The 23,593-nt window shown below is 44.8% G+C and overlaps 1 protein-coding gene across 1 annotated transcript in view; it reads right to left on the bottom strand.

The window, feature by feature from the left end:
- Positions 1-3,648: 3,648 nt before the first annotated feature.
- LOC141054318 (transcription factor HES-7-like) overlaps positions 3,649-23,593 on the bottom strand; it is a 77,024-nt gene continuing 57,079 nt past the window's right edge. Inside the window, exons 3-4 of the mRNA XM_073551621.1 lie at positions 14,533-14,620; positions 3,649-4,391 (exon numbers count right to left, since the gene is read on the bottom strand). Of these exons, the coding sequence (XP_073407722.1) occupies positions 4,009-4,391; positions 14,533-14,620 (471 nt within the window). The 3' untranslated portion in view covers positions 3,649-4,008. The remainder of the gene's footprint in view (positions 4,392-14,532; positions 14,621-23,593) is intronic.

Raw genomic sequence — 23,593 nt, 5'->3', positions numbered from 1 at the left:
TCTGGATACACCGCCATACTGGAGACGGTGTATCCAGATACACGTGTAACTATTGAAATTCACCTGCTGGAGGCGGTGTATCCGGCTGCACGTTTCATTGTTTAAATTCGCCCTGCTGGAGGCGGTGTATCCAGGGTCACGGGTGTCATAGAAATTCGCCCTGCTGGAGGCGGAGTATCCAGTCACTCGTGACATCACACCACTAATATCCATGTGTCTGCTCAAACTGTCAGAAACAGACTCCATGAGGGTAGTATGAGGGTCTGACGTCCATAAGTAGGTGTTGGGCTATGAGCACCATTGGCACTTGCTTTAACCCAGGTCTGGGAGATCTCTCAGGAGAACATACACCTCCTCATCAGGAGCATGCGCAAGCCTTGTATGGTGGTTATACAGGCACGTGGAGGCCACACACACTACTGAGCATCGTTTCATTGTCTTGAAGCATTTCCACTGAAGTTGGATCAGCCTGTAATTTGATTTTCCACTTTGATTTTGAGCATCATCCTAAATCCAGACCTACATGGGATATTTTGATTTAGATTGATCAGTTTTACACCTTATTGTTCTTGGCGCATAACACTATGTAATGAATAAAGATTTGTAGTTGGAATACGGTATTTCATTCAGTGATATCTAGGATGTGGTCATTTAGTGTTCCCTTTATTTTTTTGCGCAGTGTAGTATAGTGCAGAATACAAAAGATATTTATAAGGGTTGGCAGATGAGGATCAGTAGGAGAAATGTCAAGTTCTGCACGTAAGCTCCAATAATACGCAGACACCATATTTAAACTAGGAGGGTCCTCGTAATGGAAGATCTGGGTGTTCTTGTAGATCATAGACTAACAGCATGCAATGTCAGTGAGCAGCTTGTAAAGCCAGCAGGGTATTGTCGTGTATTAAAGGGGGTGATCCTGGAAGATATTATATTGTTTCAAACTCCCTGGAGCTGAATCACCTCATTCTAGCATCCCATCTATGCCTCCAGTTATTCATCGGCTACATCCTTACTCCGCCTTCTGGCTCCAACTTCTCCATAACTGCGTTGCGCTGCTCAGTGTGTAGTGGGCGGTCCTTCAGTGCTGACCATGTGACCAATGCGAACTACATTTCCCACAAGCACCCTCGGCACAGCTGCCGTTAACTACGCCCCCAATCTGTCATTGGCAGCAGGGGCCGAGCTGACAGGAGGAGGCTGAAGTGTGGCCTCTATAAAATGTAATTCTTTTCTGTGTCCACACCGCCCAATTTAAGGGCTACAAGCCTCCATGATGAATTTGGGGTGTGTGTGTGGCCTCCTAACATTTTGTAGCCCATAGCAACCAATCACAGCACAGCTTTCATTTCACCAGAGCCATTTAAAAAATGAACGCCGAGCTCTGATTGGTTGCTAAGGGCAAAAAAATGGCTTTTTCCGTTTCAGGCAGTACAGATGAAGGCCTCGTTATATTTTTATCATGTTTAGCAGTAGGCCGTCCTTTACAACAGATACAGATAGAAATCTTCATACTTTTAATGTACGAAACCACTGGCATCAAGGCGAGTCGCTCCTGGGCCCGCTCTGCTGCATGTAGCACCCACCCGAGCGGCGCGGTCAGAGGGCGATGGCTGCTCCTCCTTTACCCAGTGCCCATGTCCACCCTGTGCAGTGAGGACGGCGCAACCATGCATGCACTAGAAAAATAGCAGCAGGCATCTACTGAGCATGTGCGACCAGTCAAGGAAGAACTACAGGACATATCCATGGGCAGCCAGGTAAGCAAACGCCTCCAACACGGGGCGATACCCAAAGCAGCAGGCACTTTTGGAAATTGATTAGATTTGATAGTTGTTTTTTTTATTTTAGGAGTTTTTTTAATTTAATTTTTTTATTTTAGGAGTTTTTTTAATTTAATTATTTTAGGAGTTTTAAGCCATTGAGATGTGATTTTTTGGTCACCGCGACATTTCATTAAAATGCAATAATAGGCGATCAAAAGATCATAGCTACACCAAAATGGTATCAATAGAAACGTCAGCTTGGCGCGCAAAAAATAAGCCCTCACCCAACCCAAGATCACGAAAAATGAACACGCTACGGGTGTTGGAAAATTGCGCAATTGTTTTTCTTTTAGCAAAGTTTGGAATTTTTTTTCACCACTTAGCTAAAAAAAGAACCTAGACATGTTTGGTTTCTATGAACTCGTAATGACCCGGAGAATCATAATGGCAGGTCAGATTTAGCATTTAGTGAACCTAGCGAAAAAGCCAAAACACAAAAAAAAAAAAAAAACCAAGTGTGGGATTGCACACTTTTTTTTTTTTTTTGCAATTTTACCGCACTTGGCATTTTTTTCCAGTTTTCTTTTACACGACATGGTAAAAACCATGGTATCCTTCAAAAGTACAACTCATCCTGAAAAAAAAAAAAAGAAAGTTATGGCTCTGGGAAGGAGGGGAGTGAAAAATGAAAACGCAAAAACGCAGAAAAGCTCATGTCATGAAGGGGTTTAAATAGAGTCAAGTATCCTGTTATTTACGTGTACTAATATTTAGTTACTGCAGTGTATTTGCCATTTGTTTTTCTCCTAGGCTTTGTCTGTTAATAGCCACAGTGTGAATGTGCACCTACACATTGCACTTATACCAACACGTGTGCTGGACAAATGCTTGATTCTGCAAAAGCAGTTTCAAGTAAAAAGTCAGGAGAAAGACAAGGGGGGGCACTCCTCCTGTCAGGAGAAAGACAAGGGGGGGCACTCCTCCTGTCAGGAGAAAGACAAGGGGGGGCACTCCTCCTGTCAGGAGAAAGACAAGGGGGGGCACTCCTCCTGTCAGGAGAAAGACAAGGGGGGGCACTCCTCCTGTCAGGAGAAAGACAAGGGGGGGCACTCCTCCTGTCAGGAGAAAGACAAGGGGGGGCACTCCTCCTGTCAGGAGAAAGACAAGGGGGGGCACTCCTCCTGTCAGGAGAAAGACAAGGGGGGGCACTCCTCCTGTCAGGAGAAAGACAAGGGGGGGCACTCCTCCTGTCAGGAGAAAGACAAGGGGGGGCACTCCTCCTGTCAGGAGAAAGACAAGGGGGGGCACTCCTCCTGTCAGGAGAAAGACAAGGGGGGGCACTCCTCCTGTCAGGAGAAAGACAAGGGGGGGCACTCCTCCTGTCAGGAGAAAGACAAGGGGGGGCACTCCTCCTGTCAGGAGAAAGACAAGGGGGGCACTCCTCCTGTCAGGAGAAAGACAAGGGGGGCACTCCTCCTGTCAGGAGAAAGACAAGGGGGGCACTCCTCCTGTCAGGAGAAAGACAAGGGGGCACTCCTCCTGTCAGGAGAAAGACAGGTTCATTCTCCAGAGGAATGAAGGCCTCTTTTCCACAAGAACTAATAGTCTGGGGGGGGGGGGGGGGGTAAGAAATGGGGCGTGGACTGGATCACGTATTGTGGTTGTCCATATAGTTTTTTTTTTTTGTTTTTTTTTTTTATCTTTCCCATCCAACAGTTGAACTTAATGGATATTTGTCTCGTTTTTTGGGGTCAATCAACCAGGCTTTTCTCGGGACGCTCATTGACATACGTATTTGCCAAAAGCAGCCGATTATCCTCGACCGTACTTAGACCGTCTCTATAACACTTGGGATGAACAGCACAATATTAACATTCCACCCAAAAACGTTTGAAAACTTTATTCAATAGTAAAAATAAACAAAAACAAAACAAAAAAAAAAACACACGTAGGTGCTGTACAACAGCGAATGAGCTATATATTGGCAAATCAGGGCGTGAATACATATGCACAACATATAGAAGAATCTCATACAGATACTGTATATAAGCAGCTATAAATACATATCTTTGATAGGTCTCGCCCAAAAAAAAAAAAAAAAAAAAAAAAATGCATCCACCCACCAGGAGAGCAGCATCTTGTGAGACTGCTCCACTCATGTATTAGATGTCAGTAGTATATTGCATATATATGTACATTAAATATGGGAATATTAGGTAGGAGAAATGGAGAGGCCTCCTCCGTCCTAAGGCCAAGGTCTCCAGACAAAGGTGTTACTATGATTAGGGTCATTCTGTAACCCTCCAGAATTTGAAGACACCCAACTTGGTGGACCGCAATTCTCCGAGCCATTCACCGACGGGGAGTACGGGCTTACAGAGCCACCGGTCGAGTTTGGAGAGACATTTCCATCAGAAGTTAAGTCCTCCTCTCGTCGTCTCGCTTGACTGCATAGATTTAATTGTTTTGGGAATCTTAACCGGTGTTGAAGATGGGTCTGCAGCTCGTCTAAAAAGCGGGCTTTAGCCGTTGGGCTGATATCTTGAATGAAGTCTTCGGTGCGATCCAGGCAATCTCTAAATCCTGAGAGGTAGAACTTTTCGGCAGGCGACACCCATCGCTGTGGCTCTGGTAGAGTAAAGGAAAGTGGAGATTATAAAGAAAAATGGTGACTTAGGCCAAGGTTAGACATTTTTTTCTTTTACTTAAAAAGAACATTGTCAGCAGGTCAAAAGTAGCCAGTTTCTAGGTTATCCCGTCTGCTTCCCGGAGTATTCCGGTTTGTCTACTTTGTATTTTAAATTCACTATATGGTCCCAGAGATATGGGCCTTTTACTTCGGTGCAGATTTTTATGGCATTTACCGAGTAGGTGAGGCTCACCGGGTTATTATACAGAGCTGCCTAAAGATACATCCCCGGAGAATCCAGTGAGCCATGTAAAGGATTATTCTCTGGAAGTGCGAGAAGAAAAAAAAAAAAAAAAAAAAAAGATATACACATTGCAAAAATAAAATAAAAGGGGGAGACCTCAGTGCGACCTACGAGCGTCAAACAGTCTTCATACCAGGATGAACAACTAAGATCCAAAACGCGCGTTGGGGAGTGCGACGCACATGTAGCCACCACCCACCAGGTAATTAGTGTTTTTTCTTACCATGCTGCAGTGATCTTGTTGCTCCTTGCATAGTACAGCTTCACTTTCCCTCATACTACTTTGGATTTTCACCCAGCTTCCTATATTAATAGCCATATAAACATACAGTTGTGGCCAAAAGTATTGACACCCCTGCAATTCTGTCAGATAATACTCAGTTTCTTCCTGAAAATGATTGCAAACACAAATTCTTTGGTATTATTATCTTTATTTAATTTGTCTTAAATGAAAAAACACAAAAAGAATTGTCCTAAAGCCAAATTGGATAAAATTCCACACCAAACATAAAAAAGAGGGTGGACAAAAGTATTGGCACTGTTCGAAAAATCATGTGATGCTTCTCTAATTTGTGTAATTAACAGCACCTGTAAGTTACCTGTGGCACCTAACAGGTGTTGGCAATAACTAAATCACACTTGCAGCCAGTTGACATGGATTAAAGTTGACTCAACCTCTGTCCTGTGTCCTTGTGTGTACCACATTGAGCATGGAGAAAAGAAAGAAGACCAAAGAACTGTCTGAGGACTTGAGAAACCAAATTGTGAGGAAGCATGAGCAATCTCAAGGCTACAAGTCCATCTCCAAAGACCTGAATGTTCCTGTGTCTACCGTGCGCAGTGTCATCAAGAAGTTTAAAGCCCATGGCACTGTGGCTAACCTCCCTAGATGTGGACGGAAAAGAAAAATTGACAATAAATTTCAACGCAAGATTGTGCGGATGTTGGATAAAGAACCTCGACTAACATCCAAACAAGTTCAAGCTGCGCTGCATTCCGAGGGTACAACAGTGTCAACCCGTACTATCCGTCGGCGTCTGAATGAAAAGGGACTGTATGGTAGGAGACCCAGGAAGACCCCACTTCTTATCCCGAAACATAAAAAAGCCTGGCTGGAGTTTGCCAAAACTTACCCGAAAAAGCCTGAAACGTTTTGCAAGAATGTTCTCTGGTCAGATGAGACAAAAGTAGAGCTTTTTGGGCAAAGGAATCAACACAGAGTTAACAGGAGAAAAAAGAGGCATTCAAAGAAAAGAACACGGTCCCTACAGTCAAACATGGCTGAGGTTCCCTTATGTTTTGGGGTTGCTTTGCTGCCTCTGGCACTGGACTGCTTGACTGTGTGCATGGCATTATGAAGTCAGAAGACTACCAACAAATTTTGCAGCATAATGTAGGGCCCAGTGTGAGAAAGCTGGGTCTCCCTCAGAGGTCATGGGTCTTCTAGCAGGACAATGACCCAAAACACACTTCAAAAAGCACCAGAAAATGGTTTGAGAGAAAGCACTGGAGACTTCTCATGTGGCCAGCAATGAGTCCAGACCTGAATCCCATAGAACACCTGTGGAGAGATCTAAAAATGGCAGTTTGGAGAAGGCACCATTCTAATATCAGGGACCTGGAGCAGTTTGCCAAAGAAGAATGGTCTAAAATTCCAGCAGAGCATTGTAAGAAACTCATTGATGGTTACCGGAAGCAGTTGGTTGCAGTTATTTTGGCTAAAGGTTGTGCAACCAAGTATTAGGCTGAGGGTGCCAATACTTTTGTCTGTCCCATTTTTGGAGTTTTGTGTGAAATGATCAATGTTTTGCTTTTTGCTTCATTCTCTTTTGTCTTTTTTCATTTAAGACAAATTAAATGAAGATAATAATACCAAAGAATTTGTGTTTGCAATCATTTTCAGGAAGAAACTGAGTATTATCTGACAGAATTGCAGGGGTGTCAATACTTTTGGCCACAACTGTACATGCATGATTGATTACTAAATACTTCCCTTATGGCTTTATAGGCTAAGGTCCTGGGCCCTATACTTATTACTGGGACAAACATTTACCCTGTGGCAGCATTAGATATTGCTATATACAGTAGATACTCCTGCATCAGGACCTTTTAATATCCTGGTTGTTATTAACATTTATTGCACTTGGTGGCTCTGCTGTTTTTTTTATTATATATTTTTTTTTTATAGCTTTCTCTGTGTATAATCCCATTTTATCTTCATGTGCGGACACTCGTGTGTTGTGGTGTTACCACTTACCAATTGTATTAATAACGGTATTTTATTACAGGATAATTGTTCCCATTTCTTCTTGACCACATGTTCGGCCTTCTCTTTTTGGTTCTTTCCGAATGGTCTGCAAATTCATCCTCTTTGCAGATATGGATCATGAATATTATATTCAAACACTACTTACCACTTTGGTCTTGTGTATATAAGCCAGCCTTGATGATGCCCATCTCCCACTGAGGATCTGTACGGCAGCCATCTTACCCCCATTATTTTATTTTTACAAGGTGTGTATTTTTTAATAGATTAATAAAAATAAATGAAAAATCACACTTGTATGTGCAATTGGATCTGGACCCCCTTTTTTCCCCTTGAACTTGAATCTACAAACGCTGAGCTGTAGTGGGTTCTCACGCCTCCTCACTAATCGGAAAAGAAAGGGCGACTTGGTGTTTTTTCTTATTGTTCTGTGGAACCATATTTGTGGAATATTTCCGATTGCAGAGGTAATGAAAAAATAAGAGCAAGAACTGGCCACTTTTCACTTAAGGACAGGTCCTCTAAACAGCATTGAGAATAATAAAGTTCAATTGCAAAGTTCTAGAAGTCATGAACATACAGTGGGGGGAAAAAAGTATTTAGTCAGCCACCAATTCTTCAAGTTCTCCCACTTAAAAAGATGAGAGGCCTGTGGCCTGTAATTGACTTTATAGGTAGACCACAACTATGAGAGTCAAAATGAGAAAACAAATCCAGAAAATCACCTTGTCTGATTTTGCAAGATTTATTTTTCAAATTATGGTGGAAAATAAGTATTTGGTCACCAAAAAACATGCAAGATTTCTGGCTCTCACAGTCCTGTAACTTCTTCTTTAAGAGGCTCCTCTGTCCTCCACTCATTACCTGTAGTAATGGCACCTGTTTGAACTTATCAGTATAAAAGACACCTGTCCACAACCTCAAACAGTCACACTCCAAACTCCACTATGGTGAAGACCAAAGAGTTGTCAAAGGACACCAGAAACAAAACTGTAGCCCTGCACCTGGCTGGGAAGACTGAATCTGCAATAGGCAAGCAGCTTGGTGTGATGAAAACAACTGTGGGAGCAATAATAAGAAAATGGAAGACATACAAGACCACTGAAAATCTCCCTCAATCTGGGGCTCCACACAAGATCTTACCCTGTGTGGTCAAAATGATCACAAGAACGGTGAGCAAAAATACCAGAACCACACGTGGGGACCTAGGAAATTACCTGCATAGAGCTGGGGCCACCGTAACAAATGCTACCATCAGTAACACACTACGCCGCCAGGAACTCATCCTGCAGTGCCAGATGTGTCCCCCTGCTTAAGCCAGTACATGTCCGGACCCGTCTGAAATTTGCTAGAGAGCATTTGTATTATCCAGAAGAGTATTGGGAGAATGTCATATGGTCTGATGAAACCAAAGTAGAACTGTTTAGTAGAAACAAAACTCATCGTTTTTGGAGGAGACCGAATGCCGAGTTGCATCCAAAGAACACCATACCTACTGTGAAGCATGGGGGTGGCAACATCGTGCTTTGGGGCTGTTTCTCTGCAAAGGGACCAGGACGACTGATTCGTGTACATGAAAGAATGAATGGGGCCATGTATCGTGAGATTTTGAGTGCAAACCTCCTTCCATCATCAAGGGCATTGAAGATGAAATGTGAATGGGTCTTTCAGCATGATAATGATCCCAAGTACACTGCCAGGACAATGAAGGAGTGGCTTCGTAAGAAGCATATGAAGGTCCTGGAGTGGCCTAGGCAGACTCCAGATCTCAACCCCAAAGAAAACCTCGGGAAGGATTTGAAACTCCGTGTTACGCAGCGACAGGCCCAAAACATCTAGCTCTAGAGGAGATCTGCATGGAGGAATGAGGAAACATACCACCAACAGTGTGTGCCAACCTTGTGAAGACTTATAGAAAACGTTTCACATCTGTCATTGCCAACAAAGGATATATAACAAAATACTGAGATGAACTTTTGTTAATGACCAAATACTTATTTTCCTCCATAATTTGCAAAATAAATCTTACCCAATCAGACAAGGTGATTTTCTGGATTTGTTTTCTCATTTTGACTCTCATACTTGTGGTCTACCTATGATGTCAATTACAGGCCGCTCTCATCTTGTTAAGAGGGAGAATTTGCACAATTGGTGGCTGACTAAATACTTTCTTTCCCCACTGTACAGGTGCTTCTCACCAAATTAGAATATCGTCACGGGAGGCGAGTATACTTAATTTTTTGTTAAAATAACTAGGGCCAATCCTTTTAGTTCAAGAAATGGTTGTCCTAGTAGTGGACAACCCCTTTAAAAAAGGTATTGGATACACACGGTAGCAAATTGGGGATGAAAAAAAAAAAAAAAAAAAAAAAGCAGGAAAAACATATTGAAGTCCAAATATGAAGACTTCCAATTAATTCCTCCAGGAAGTTCTCACTCAAATGCGGCTCACTAAATTACCATCAAAAATTTAACTTGTTTCAGTTCTTCAATACAAAAAGTGAAACTCATTTATATAGAGTCATTACACACAGAGTGATCTATGTCACATGTTAATTTCTGGTAATGGTGATGATTATGGCTTCCAGCGTGAAATAGCAGGGTGTGATCATTCAATTAAAACTTTATTGGAGTATGTTTAAAATAGCCCTATATAGGCAACAAAACAGACAAAACATACACAAAGGGGAATTCACATTATCAACCCTCAGCTATACTGCTGACCAAATAATTGGATATCCTAGAGCAGGGATGGCGAGCCTTTCTGAGACCAAGTGCCCAAACTGCAACCTAAAACCCAATTATTTATGACGAAGTGCCAACACGTGCCAAATGCCCCATCATGATCCCCTTCCTGTAGTAATATGCCCCATCATGATCCCCTTCATGCAGAAATATGCCCCATCATGATCCTCTTCATGCAGATATATGCCCCATCATGATCCCCTTCTTGTAGAAATTTTGCCCATTCCACCTCCATCATTTCCTCCTCCCCATCATTGGCCCTCTCCCCATCACCGCCATCATTGGCCCTCTCCCCATCACCGCCATCATTGGCCCTCTCCCCATCACCGCCATCATTGGCCCTCTCCCCATCACCGCCATCATTGGCCCTCTCCCCATCACCGCCATCATTGGCCCTCTCCCCATCACCGCCATCATTGGCCCTCTCCCCATCACCGCCCCTCTCCCCATCACCGCCATCATTGGCCCTCTCCCCATCACCGCCATCAGTGGCCCTCTCCCCATCACCGCCATCAGTGGCCCTCTCCCCATCACCGCCATCAGTGGCCCTCTCCCCATCACCGCCATCAGTGGCCCTCTCCCCATCACCGCCATCATTGGCCCTCTCCCCATCACCGGACCTCCCCCCATCACCGGACCTCCCCCCATCACCGGACCTCCCCCCATCACCGGACCTCCCCCCATCACCGGACCTCCCCCCATCACCACCATCACTGGCCCTCTCCACACCAAACGGCCAAACTCGCCTCTCCGCGCCGGCAGCTTACTTCCTCTAACACATTGAGAGGCGTGGCCACGGCTGGATGACATCATCATTCAACTCCATGGCCACGCCGCTCAATGTGTGTGAGGAAGCTGCAGCTCTGAACAGTGAGGCAAGGACAGTGCCAGCTGAGAGAGCTCTGCGTGCCCTGTCTGTCACGCTTGCCATAGGTTCGCCATCACTGTCCTAGAGTGACAATCAACAGTTTAGACCTCATGAAAGAGATTAAAAGACCAAGTCCACAAAAGTGCTGTAGTGCAACCACTTCAATCATGAAAGTAATCAAATATCCAATATTTCAATGGCATCAGATTCAAATAAATTGGGAAGATCTCACATTGCTTTCCTTTGTTTTCGTCAATTCAAGGGACGATGGTTAAATATTATCCAAGGGTGGAGGCATTTATTTCATCCACACAATACCCCACATGGGAAATCATATAGGACACTTCATGGTCTCTTTAAGTGATAAAAACAAAGGAAAGCGAGGTGAGATCTTTCCTATTTACTTGAATCTGTGTTGAAAGTCAAACGGTGCTCCTTCCCTTCCGAGCTCTGCCGTGCGCCCAAACAGTGGTTTACCCCACATACGGGGCCATCGGCGTATTCAGGAGAAATTGCACAACAAATTTTGTGTTTCGTTTTCTCTTTTTTACACTTGTGAAAATAATAAAAAAAAAATGGTTCTGAAGTAAAATGTTTGTGATAAACAGTTAAATGTTAATTTTTTCATTCCACATTGCTTCAGTTCCTGTGAAGCACGTAAAGGGTTAATAAACTTCCTGAATGTGTATTTGAGCACCTTGAGGGGTGCAGTTTTTAGAATGGTGTCACTTTTGGGTATTTCCTATCATACATGCCCCTCAAAGTGACTTCAAATGTGATGAAGGCCCAAAAAAAAAAAAAAAGTGTAAAATGGTTTTGTAAATTTAGTTGTAAAAATGGGACATCTATGGTCAACTTTTAACCCTTATAACTTCCTAACAAAAAATTTTTCCAAAATTGTGCTGATTTAAAGTAGACATGTGGGAAATGTTATTTATTAAGTATTTTGTGTGACATCTCTCTGATTTAAGGGCATAAAAATTAAGTTTGAAAATTGCAGAATTTTAAAAATTTTCACCATATTTCCATTTTTTTTTCATAAATAAATGCAAGTCATATCAAATAAATTTTACCACCAACATGAAGTACAATGTGTCACGAAAAAACATTCTCAGAATCAGCGGGATCTGTTAAACCATTCCAGAGTTATAACCTCAAAGTGACAGTGGTCAAAATTGTAAAAATTGGCTTGGTCATTAAGTAGCAAATTGGCTCTGTCGCTAAGGGGTTCGAATCTGAAATGTTGGCCTACTGAAAAGTATGTTCAGTAAATGCACTCAATACTTGGTCGGGGCTCCTTATGCATCAATTACTGCATCAATGCAGCATGGCATGGAGGCGATCAGCCTGTGGTACTGCTGAGGGGTTATGGAAGCTCAGGTTGCTTTGATAGCAGCCTTCAGCTCGTCTGTATTGTTGGGTCTGGAGTCTCCTCTTCCTCTTGACAAGTTTGCTGCCAATCAAGCACAGTGATACTGTTGTTTTTACACCAGGTATTGGTACTTTTGGCAGTGTGGACAGGGGCCAAGACCTGCTGGAGAATGAAATTTCCATCTCCAAAATGCTTATCGGTAGAGGGAAGCATGAAGTGCTCTAAAATTTCCTGGCAGAAGGCTGTGCTGACTTTGGCCTTGATAAAACGCAGTGGACCTACACCAGCAGATGACATGACTCCTCAAACCATCTCTGATTGTGGAACCATCACACTAGACCTCAAGCAGCTTGGATTGTGGTCTCTCCACTCTTCCTCCAGACCTTGATTTCCAAATGAAATGCAAAATTTACTTTCATCTGAAAAACAACACCTTGGGCCACTGACAACAGTCCAGGTCTGTTTCTCCTTGGCCCAGGTAAGACACTTCTGGCATTGTCTATTGGTCATGGGTGGCTTGACACAAGGAATGCGACACTTGTAGCCCATGTCCTGGATAGGTCTGTCTGTGTGTGGTGGCTCTTGAAGCAATGACGCCAGCTGCAGTCCACTCCTTGTGAATCTCTCCCAAATTTTTGAATGGCCTTTTCTTAACAATCCTTTCAAGGCTGCAGTTATCCCGGTTACTTGTGCACAATTTTCTACCACACTTTTTCCTTCCACTCGGCTCTCCATTAATATTCTTGGATGCAGCACTCTATGATCAGCCAGCTTCTTTAGCAATGACCTTTTGTGGCTTCCCCTCCTTGAGGAGAGTGTCAGTGACTGCCTTCTGGACATATTTCAAGTCAGCAGTCTTCCCCATGATTGTGGCGCTACTGAAACAGACTAAGGGACCTTTATAAACGCTAAGGAAGCCTTTGCAGGTGCTTTTTGTTGATTATTCTAATTTACTGAGATAATGACTTTTGGGTTGTCATTGGCTGTAAGCCATAATCATCAACATTAAATGAAATAAACACGAGAAATAGATCACTCCATGTAATGACTGTATAGAATATAAGAGTTTCACTTTTTGTATTGAAGAACTGAAATAAATTAACTTTTTGATGATATTCTAATTTAGTGAAAAGCACTTGTGCCTCAACTTACCAGTGCCGGAATAGTTGTCTTCCTGTAGGAATTAATTGGAAGAAGTCTTCATAGTTGGACTTCAATATCTTTTTCCTGCTATTTTTCATCCCCAATTTGGTACTGTGTATCCAATACCTTAAAAGGGATTGTCTACTACTAGGACAGCCATTTCTTGAACTAAAAGGTTTGGTGTCGAATTTTTTATTTTTTAAAATAAAAATTAACTACCACAATACTCACCTCCCGTGCTGGCGCCTTTCCAGTAATATCAGCACTCGTGGTCCCAGAGCTCTGGTGCAGTGGAATGACACGTGGTCCCCGGACCCGGCATCACTGTTTTTGCCTTTGTATGGATTGAACATGAAGGTGAAGTCAGATATTAGATGCAGACCTAGCCTCCACTTCATGTTCATGTTCCATACAAAGGCGGGGACAGTGAAGCCAGTGCTGACTGGGCGTTGGGCACCAGAGCTCCAGGACAGAGTGCTGACACAGCTGGAACAGCACCAGCACCGGTGGGGAGTATAGGTTTTTTAAATTTTAAATCGGGGCCAAACATTTAGTTCAGAAAGGGGTTGTCCTACTAGTTTACAACCCCTTTAACAATATGCTTTATGGTCTTGAAGTAGGATTTCTTTAACCGTAATTTGCTAGCATAAACTAAGTCAGTGGGCCACTTCCTCTCAACCCCCCATACACAACCAAATTGGTCCTTTGGCTTTAAAAAGACCGTAGATCTTTTAGAAGACCTCAGTACCTTTCCTTCTCAGGGTACCATGGTTACTCCTGGTAGCCATATGATGAGAAGAACCTGTTTATGTGAACTGGTCACCTGTGGAAAACCAATCTGAACATTAATACAGACGCCCAAGTAAACCCCCTTCATCTCCTAAGTGAATCTACGACTTCTTCCAATTGTTTGGCCACTTTAACTTACTAGACTGTGAACCGATTCGAAACAAGGACTGTGGACTACCGTATTTGAAAAGTGATCCATAGATTGGCCAAATGCAAAATAAGCGCAACACAATCCTCCTACACCAAGCTAGACTTCTGATGGGTTGGACCATTGGTCTTGGTGGACTCATTAAGGTTGTGAAGAGGATTCCAAGTAGTCATTAGAACCATGTTCCACCGCAATGACAAAAACAAATTAAATCACCCTGGGCACTAATTTGGTCAAGAAGATTCTATTAAATTTTCTTCTTTCAAGAGAAGCATTTGGTGCTGACCTGAACTAAGTGCTCCTCTCGAACCAAGAAAACATACTCATAATAGATGTAAGTACATAAACATTTTCCTGGGGAGCTAAAAGGTAATTCTTCAGTCCCCATAGGCCTAAATCGATGAGGTCTAAGCTCCTACAAGAAAATTAAAGGGGCGTGACCCTGACCACCCAGTTGTCTCGCATGCACAACAATAACACAGGACATGACTAGAATGACTTATACCGTGCGTTTTCATACGCGTCACGTTCTGGACATAAATCACAGTAAGCTCCAAGATGTCGGCCTTCTCCATTTTAGGATTCCGAAGTTTCTGCGTATGACAAGATAAAAAAAGATTGAAGAAATACAATGACCATAAAGTGTTTCACAGTCCCAGTATGTACCACACTATATGGACCGGGTGTGGGTCTTCTGACCCTTTATGGGCAGTTTTGTAATGGTTCTGTTATGTTCAGGAGACCAGCAGGCATTCCGTGAATTGTAAGAAAAGGAAGAAAGGTCCAGCTCCAGAAATTTAAAATCCAGGATTTTTATTGTATCAGGGTTAAAATACATTCATGGCTGCTTGTGATCAAGTAACGGCAACAAAGTTCACCGCATGGGGATATTCTCCAGGTCTCTGTACGCGTTTCGAGCACAAATGCTCTTAGACTCTGAGTCATTATCATTATACGTCCTGGCAGAGACGTGTCCGCGCTCAGAGCTTTTCAATAGTTCTTACGAACTTATAAGAGGTGAGCTGAAATTTACCTTTTTCAGTATTCCGTGAATTGTGGCCTAAATGGCTTCCAGTTCCACCTATATTTGAAAGACACTGAAATCTATGTTTCTGGCCCAGATATCACCTCTCTGCTGTCCAGAATCTCAGTAGGTCCTAAGAGCCAAACCCTCCTTTTTTCATGACGCTTCCTAAAACTCTATCCCCATCTCAGTCAAGTCCACATACCAAAACTATCACGATAAATGCCATCACGCCCTTTCCACCTAAAAAAAAAAAATACATTTCCAAAATTTGTCCTTTCCTCATCAACCCTGAATCAACAGAAAAATTACTACATACCCTCATCTCTACCTAACGGGCGTAACCATCACGGTCCCAGGAAATCTGACTGTGACTGGGCTCATAACTCAGTGCCAATTTCAACTGGAAGTGCAAAGCTGACAATTACTGCAGAGCAGAGAGCCACTGGCTCCTTGTGCCACACTTACTCTACCCATCAGAGACCCACAGATGCAGAGCAGACCAGCGTAAGTACATCAGGCAAAGTACATCAGGCAGGGCCTGCCATTAGAAGCCAGTATGACACCATTACGCTGCCTTAACGCCAGCATGCCGGAAGAAGAAAACTGACCTGCTCAATGGGAGAAGGGAAAGGTGAGAGATTGCATAGAGCCCAGAGGGGGCAGACCACAGGATCGCTATGGTATCCAATATAAATGTACAGGGGAAAGAATTGGAGATTATTACAGTTTGGGGGCCACATAGGAGAATACAAATACTACACCGTGTGCAGAATTATTAGGCAAGTGATTATTTGGAGCGTATCTGTCATGATCCAGGCCGGGGTTTGTTTGTTATTCTCCCCCAGGTCTGGTCATGCAGGGGTTAACCTTCTCTGCCTCGTTTTGGGTTTTGTGTGGCTCTTTCAGTCTGCTGCGGCCTGCAGACCGTCAGTGATAGTTCATGCTCCCAGGCTAGAGGAGCTGACCCCTTGATACAGTGTTTGTCCTCTGCCTGTTAACGCTGTTCCTGTGACTTCCCTTTCCTGCCCCCTCCGCTTGTCTTAGTGTTCGCTCCCTGTGCTTGGACCTCTTGGTATTTGACCCGGCTTATCTTTTGACCTGTTTGACTGTCTTACGTCTGGTTATCTCTGCTCCCGTCTGGCTCTGACTTTTGGCTTGTATTTGACAGCGTGTATTGTTGTGACGTCTGGTACTTCTGTTCCTGTCTCGGCTCGTCTGACCACTCTTTTTCCATCAGGTGGCACCTGTGCTGCTGCTCAGTGGTGCTATGATATGTGTGCAACCCCTCTTCCCTCGCCAGCAACCCCTAGTGGAGGTTGCGCTAAACTGCACTGCAGCAGCATTACAGTATCATCATTTTTATGCAGATTTCCCACCTCCGAACTGTATAAACCTGAATTCTGATTGGATGAAGCAGATTAGGTGATGAGTATTTGTGTAATGAGAGGGGTTCGGTCTAAGGATACAATGTCCTTCATCAGGGTGTACAGAATTAGGCAGCTTGTTCTCTTCAGGCAAAATTAAATAGTTACCCGACTCAGAAAAGTGAAAAAAAATAATTCCCAGTCTTACATTGGACAAAGCTATTGAAACTGCTCAGATTTTGAGACAATCACACAACCATCAAACGTTTTGCTGGAAATAGTCAATAGAGCGCAAAAAACATGCTGAAAAAAAAAAAATAGCAGCAGAAAGAACGAAAAGGTACGAGAGAGGGATCAAAACGTGACACGACCAAGAGCCATTATCCTAGATTGCTGCCATATTCCCGAACTGGAGTGTCCAGAAGTACAAGGTGCTCAGAGACAATGCTGGGGTGAGGAGGCTGAGCCCGACCACCACTGAGCAAGACACAAAAGTGGACACGTCAAGACTGGGCCAAAAATATCTGATTGTTCTCAGGTTTTAGGGACTGATGAGACAAGAGCAACTCTTGACAGACCATGTGGACGGGCCCTGGCTGGATCAATAATGGGCACAGACCTCCACTTCCTGGGGCAGATGCCAGTAAGGTGGAGGTGGGGTACTGGGATTATTAAAGATGAGCTAGTTGGACCTTTTTGGTATGAAGATGGAGTGTAAAAAAAAAAAAAAAAAAAAATAATATATATATATATATATATATATATATATATATATATATATATATATATATATATATATATATATATATATATATATATATATATATAAATAATCGCAACACCTTCCAAACCTCCTGCAATTGTTTAGAACAGGGGTCCCCAACCACCGGTCTGCAGCCCAGCACTGGGCCGTTGCAGTGCCCTTGCCGGTCCGCGGACAGAAGGGGAGCCGGCGGCGGTGCAGCAGCTGATACTCACCCTGCATCCCGCGGCGGCTTCATCCAGCGCTGAGCGGTCAAGTGTACCGCTCATTTAAGGTCATGAATATGGACGCCACTCCTCTCCCATAGGCGTGGCGTCCATATTCATGGACCTTAATGAGCGGTAGCACGTGACCGCTCCGCACAGGAGCTGAAGCGCTGCGAGATGCAGGGAGGGAAGGTCAGCGATGTGAGGGTAAGTATGATGGGGGAGCCAAGTGGAGCCATATATACAGGGGAGGCCGGGAGACTGGGAGCAGAGCCATATATACAGGGGAGGCCGGGAGACTGGGAGCGGAGCCATATATACAGGGGAGGCCGGGAGACTGGGAGCGGAGCCATATATACAGGGGAGGCCGGGAGACTGGGAGCGGAGCCATATATACAGGGGAGGCCGGGAGACTGGGAGCGGAGCCATATATACAGGGGAGGCCGGGAGACTGGGAGCGGAGCCATATATACAGGGGAGGCCGGGAGACTGGGAGCGGAGCCATATATACAGGGGAGGCCGGGAGACTGGGAGCGGAGCCATATATACAGGGGAGGCCGGGAGACTGGGAGCAGAGCCATATATACAAGGGAGGGAGAGTGGGAGCGGAGCCATATATACAAGGGAGGCCGGGAGAGTGGGAGCGGAGCCATATATACCAGGGAGGGAGAGTGGGAGCGGAGTCATGTATACAAGGGAGGGAGAGTGGGAGCGGAGCTATATATACACAAGGGAGGGACAGTGGGAGCGGAGCCATATATACAAGGGAGGGAGAGTGGGAGCAGAGCCATATACAGGGGAGGCCGGGAGACTGGGAGCGGAGCCATATATACAGGGGAGGCCGGGAGACTGGGAGCAGAGCCATATATACAAGGGAGGGAGAGTGGGAGCGGAGCTATATATACAAGGGAGGCCGGGAGAGTGGGAGCGGAGCCATATATACCAGGGAGGGAGAGTGGGAGCGGAGTCATGTATACAAGGGAGGGAGAGTGGGAGCGGAGCTATATATACAAGGGAGGGACAGTGGGAGCAGAGCCATATATACAAGGGAGGGACAGTGGGAGCAGAGCCATATATACAAGGGAGGGAGAGTGGGAGCGGAGACATATATACAAGGGAGGCCGGGAGAGTGGGAGCGGAGCCATGTATACAAGGGAGGGAGAGTGGGAGCGGAGCCATATATACAGGATGGGAGGATGGGAGCGGAGCCATATATACAGGATGGGAGCGGAGCCATGTATACAAGGATGGGAGCGGAGCAATGTATACAAGGATGGGAGGATGGGAGCGGAGCCATGTATACAGGATGGGACAGGGGAGCCATGTATACAGGATGGGACAGGGGAGCCATGCATACAACAGGGGGAGCCACACAGAGCTGGACAGGACGGGGGGACCACACATACATTTTCTGATGATTAGAAAATAATCAACATGTACAGTACTCCAGTACAATTTTTCTTAAGTGCTCAATGCTCCATTTCCTTGTAGGTTCCAATCATCATTAGCAGTGACGGTCATCAGTAGAAGTAGCCCAGTGCTCCCACTGAAACAGAGAAACAAGCCAGGTACTCCCACTCATTCAAAACCTATGGTGAGTTGAGTCACATTAAAAATGTTAATTAAATGATAAGTATGCACTGCTAAACTACAACCGCGTCCATAGCCCCGCCCCCTTATGACCAAAGCCCCGCCCCTGTCACACCTCCATCCCCGCCCTGCCGGGCCATGGAAGAATGGTCTTGGTTCAAGCCGGTCCCTGGTGCAAAAAAGGTTGGGGACCACTGGTTTAGAAGACACCTTCTTCCAGCAGTGGCACAGGACAATTCTCCATCGCAGCATCAAAGACTCCACTGTTCGGTGCCAGAAAAGGCCTTATATGAAGACTAAAGACCCAACCCCGTCCTCACCCAACATAAACCCTACTGAGAACTTGTGGCCCCTTCTTAAACAGGAGATTTATGGTGAATGAGAACAATCACCGCTCTGATCAGTGTCCGGGCCGGTGGTTAGTGCAGCTGAAAAGATGAAGAACCTGCCAGACTCCATGGATGGAGCTTATGGCCATTAGTGAAGACAAGGGCAGCCATATTACTATATTGTCAAAAGAAAATAATGAGGGCACCACCAAATGAATTGGGATCTGCCTTAAGCTGAAACAGTATTCAAAACATACAAGAAAAAAATTGCCAAATAATTGTGCACAGTGTATATTAGGGGCGCTAGGAGGGACGCGACATCTGTATGTCGGCATAGGTGATCACAACCAGGCTCGGACTGTCCCACCAGAGAACCAGAGGATTTTCCGGTGAGCACAGGCACTGACACCTGCTGGCATACTGGCCCCCACTGCTCCAAGGGCCCCTGAGTCAAGGGGGTCCGCCCTGTGCTAGCGTAGCAGCAGCTGGAGACAGGATCCTGTCCCCGCTGGTAAAGCGAAATGAATATTCACGCTTCCCCACGCCCCTATGAGCGTGGAGAGGCGTGAATACCATTTCACTTTAATAGCGGGCGTTAGCCGCAGGCTGCAGCTAACACTGCCCGCATGTAAAGCCCCACCACCACCGCACCACACACACAAAGCACCGCACCACAGCACATCCCGGCGTCCTGCCCGGCGCTTCCTGTCTGAGACAGCCCAGCTGGATGACATCATCCAGTGCGCGGTCTCAGACAGAAAGCTGCCAGTGAGGAAGAGGCTGCCGGGATGTGCTGCGGGAAGGTGAGCTGTGTGGTGTGTCTGCGTGAATGTGTGTGTGTGTGTGTGTGTGTGTGTGTGTGTGTGTGTGTGTGTGTGTGTGTGTGTGTGTGTGTAAGTAAGTGAGTGGTGTGGTGGGGAAGGACAATGTTATTGGTGGGGGGAGGCAATGATGGAGGTCATGTGCAATGATGGTGGTGGGGGAGGTAATGATGGAGGTGATGAAATGGACAATGATGTGGTGGGGAGGAGGCAATGATTGAGGTGGTGATGAGGACAATGATGGGGGGTGGAGAGGGGCTGCATTATACTTTGAGGGGGCTACATTATATTCTGGGGGGCTACATACATCATACTAAACATACATCATACTAAACTGTTCCAAATTATTATGCAAAAAGAGTTTAGGAGTGATAAGGTTAGAATTTTTTTGTTTGTCATTTAAACTCATTGATGGTGATGTGTGTCAGGGCTCTTTATATCACTGAAGGAATTGCAGATACCTGTGCACATTAGTTTGGCCGGTGTGTCCAAATAAAGGCAAGACTACTTAAGAAGGCTGCTCCACATTATTAAGCAGCCTACATTTTTTGCCAAAATGGGAAAGAAAAAGGATGTGTCCACTGCTGAGAAGCAACAAATTGTGGAGTATTTAGGTCAAGGCATGACTACAATCAACATTGCCAAGACACTTCATCGTGATCATCGCACAATCAAGAAGTATGCAGCTGATTCATTCCCAGCACACACGTGTGCGTGCTGAAAAGGAAAAATTGAGGACTCTTTCCAATAGGCAATTGCGTCAGGTTAAAAGAGCAGCTGCAAAAATGCCTTGTCATAGCAGCAGACAAGTTTTTGAAGCTGCTGGTGCCTCCAACGTCCCCCGAACAACAAGATGCAGGGTCCTTCAGAGGTTTTCAGCTGTGCGTAAGCCATCCTGTCGACCACCTCTATCCACTGCACACAAGCAGAAATGGCTCCAGTGGGCCAAACGATACAAGAAGACTGACTTCCAAACTGTTTTGTTCACCGATGAGTGCCGTGCAACGCTCGATGGTCCAGATGGATGGAGTGGAGGATGGCTGGTTGATGGACACCCCATGAAAACACAGCTAAGGCGCCAACAAGGAGGAGGTGGAGTAATGTTTTGGGCTGGAATCATGGGGAGAGAGATTGTTGGCCCCTTTAGGATCCCTGAAGGGGTAAAGATGAACTCCATAATCTATGTGGAGTTTCTAAAACAGCACTTCCTGCCATGGTTCAAGAGGAAGAACCGTGCTTTCCGCAGAGAGATCATTGTCATGCATGATAATGCACCGTCTCATGCTGCAAATAACACATCTGCATCTCTGGCTGCTATGGGCATAAAAGAGGACAAACTTATGGTGTGGCCACCATCTTCCCCTGACCTCCACCCCATTGAGAACCTCTGGAGCATCATCACAAGGAGTGTCTATGATGGCGGGAGGCAGTTCACATCTAAGCAACAGCTCTGGGAGGGGATTCTGTCCACATGCAAAACAACTAAAGCACAAACCGTCCAAAAACTGCCAAATTCAATGGACGAGAGAGTTCAGAAGCTTCTTTCCAACAAGGGGTCCTATGTGCAAATGTAACATCACCTAGAAAAAAGTTTAGACTTGAAAACTGTTTGATTTGATTTTTTAATAAGCTGATAATGCTTATCATTTCACTATTCACCATTTTTTTCTTCAAAATAAACATAAAAAGGTTGAAAACTCTGCTGTGCATAATAATTTGGAACAGGCATTCTGAGTGTTTCTTATTTTTAAAAATATACTGTTTTCATAGGCAGTTTGTTCAAAAACATTGCAATTATACTAGAATATTAGATGACTGGAAAATAACAATGACTGCTATTCATAGAGGTAATTTAGAGAAAATGAGGAAATATTTTTTGCATAATAATTTGGAACACAGTGTATATGAGGGGGCTACAGTATATTCTGTGGTGGGGCAGCATTATTCTCTTGGGACTACATTATATTCTGGGGGGGGCTACAGTATACTCTATGGGAGGCTGCATTATTCTCTCAGGGGACTACATTATATTCTGTGGGGGCTACATCATACAATAGGAGGGGGGCAGCATTGTGCCCCATGAGGGGGGTACAGTATACTCTGTGGTGGGGCTGCATTATACCCTATAAGGGTGCTACATTATATTCTATGGTGGGGGTTGCATTATATTTTGTGGGGTGCTGCATTATATTCTATGAGGGGGCTACCCCTCTATGATTCTATCCCAATCTCTGCTACATAATTAAGATGTGCACTACCTTATCTGATACCCTGATATTAGTGCTTTACCGCACATTTGGTGGCCTTGTATTTATTTCTATGTAGCTACATAGTGGGCCCCAAGGTGCTTCAGTCCGATGCGGATCACAACTACTGTATGGTTGCCGTGATGGGGGCAATTCTACTGCGTGTGGGCACAACGGGAACATAAGCATTACTACTGTATGGGGGATACATAGGAGAACATCCCTACTTTATAAAACTTATGGTTCCCATGGGATATAAGCATGAGCAAAACGATCAAGGGTGCAGCAGCAACCGGGGGAGTGCGGGAGAAGGCCTGCCGAAACCAGTGAGGATGCACACTCAGCTGAACTGCACTGTGGCGCAGAGCCCCTGCACCGCAACACAAGCTGCTGGCCAATCCGAGTCCGGCTGCTGCCCAACTGGAGGCCGGCAGGTGACACTGGCGGCATGTGGCAGAGACCTGCTGGCTCCTGCACCGCGGCTATAGAAGACGACGCTGCATGTTGTGGGGGTGCAGGAAGGCAAGTAGAATTGTTTATTTTTAAATGCTTTAAAGAACAGTGGCAGAAAGGGGGACATACAGTTAAGGGCAAAAATGTTGGCACCCTTGAAATTGATACAGAAATTTAAGTATTTCTCCCAGAAAATTATCGCAAGTACACATTTATTTCCTGTGTATTGGAACAAACAAAAAAGAAAAAATTGGACATAATTTTACACAAAACACCATAAATGGGCGGGACAAAATTGTTGACACCCTCAACTTAATATTTGGCTGTACACCCTTTGGAATAAATAACTGCAATAAATCACCTCCTGTAACAATCAACAAGCTTCTTACACTTCTCAACTGGAATTTTGGAACACTTTTGTACCCGATTCAGATCTCTCCTATTTGAAGGCACCTCCTCCCAACAGCAATTTTAAGATCTCTCTACAGGTGATCAATGGAATTTAGATCAGGACTCACAGCTGCCACTTCAGAACTATACAGCTCTTTGTTTCCATCCATTTCTGAGTGTTTCTTTATATATGCTTGGGGTCATTGTCCTGCTTGAAGACACCAACAAGACATCTTTGAACCTCCACCATATTTGATTTTAGGTACTGTGTTCTTTTCTTTGAAGGCTTCATTTCATTTTCAGTAAACAGTGGAATGATGTGCTTTACCAAAAAGCTACATCTTGGTCTCATCTGTCCACAAGATGCTTTCCCAGAA

Source organism: Dendrobates tinctorius, unplaced genomic scaffold, assembly GCF_039654945.1.
Source record: "Dendrobates tinctorius isolate UK_male_01 unplaced genomic scaffold, ASM3965494v1 ptg000178l, whole genome shotgun sequence".
Lineage (NCBI taxonomy): Eukaryota > Metazoa > Chordata > Amphibia > Anura > Dendrobatidae > Dendrobates > Dendrobates tinctorius.
The sequence above is the reverse complement of the archived record's forward strand: the minus strand, read 5'-3'. Positions and strand labels throughout refer to the sequence as shown.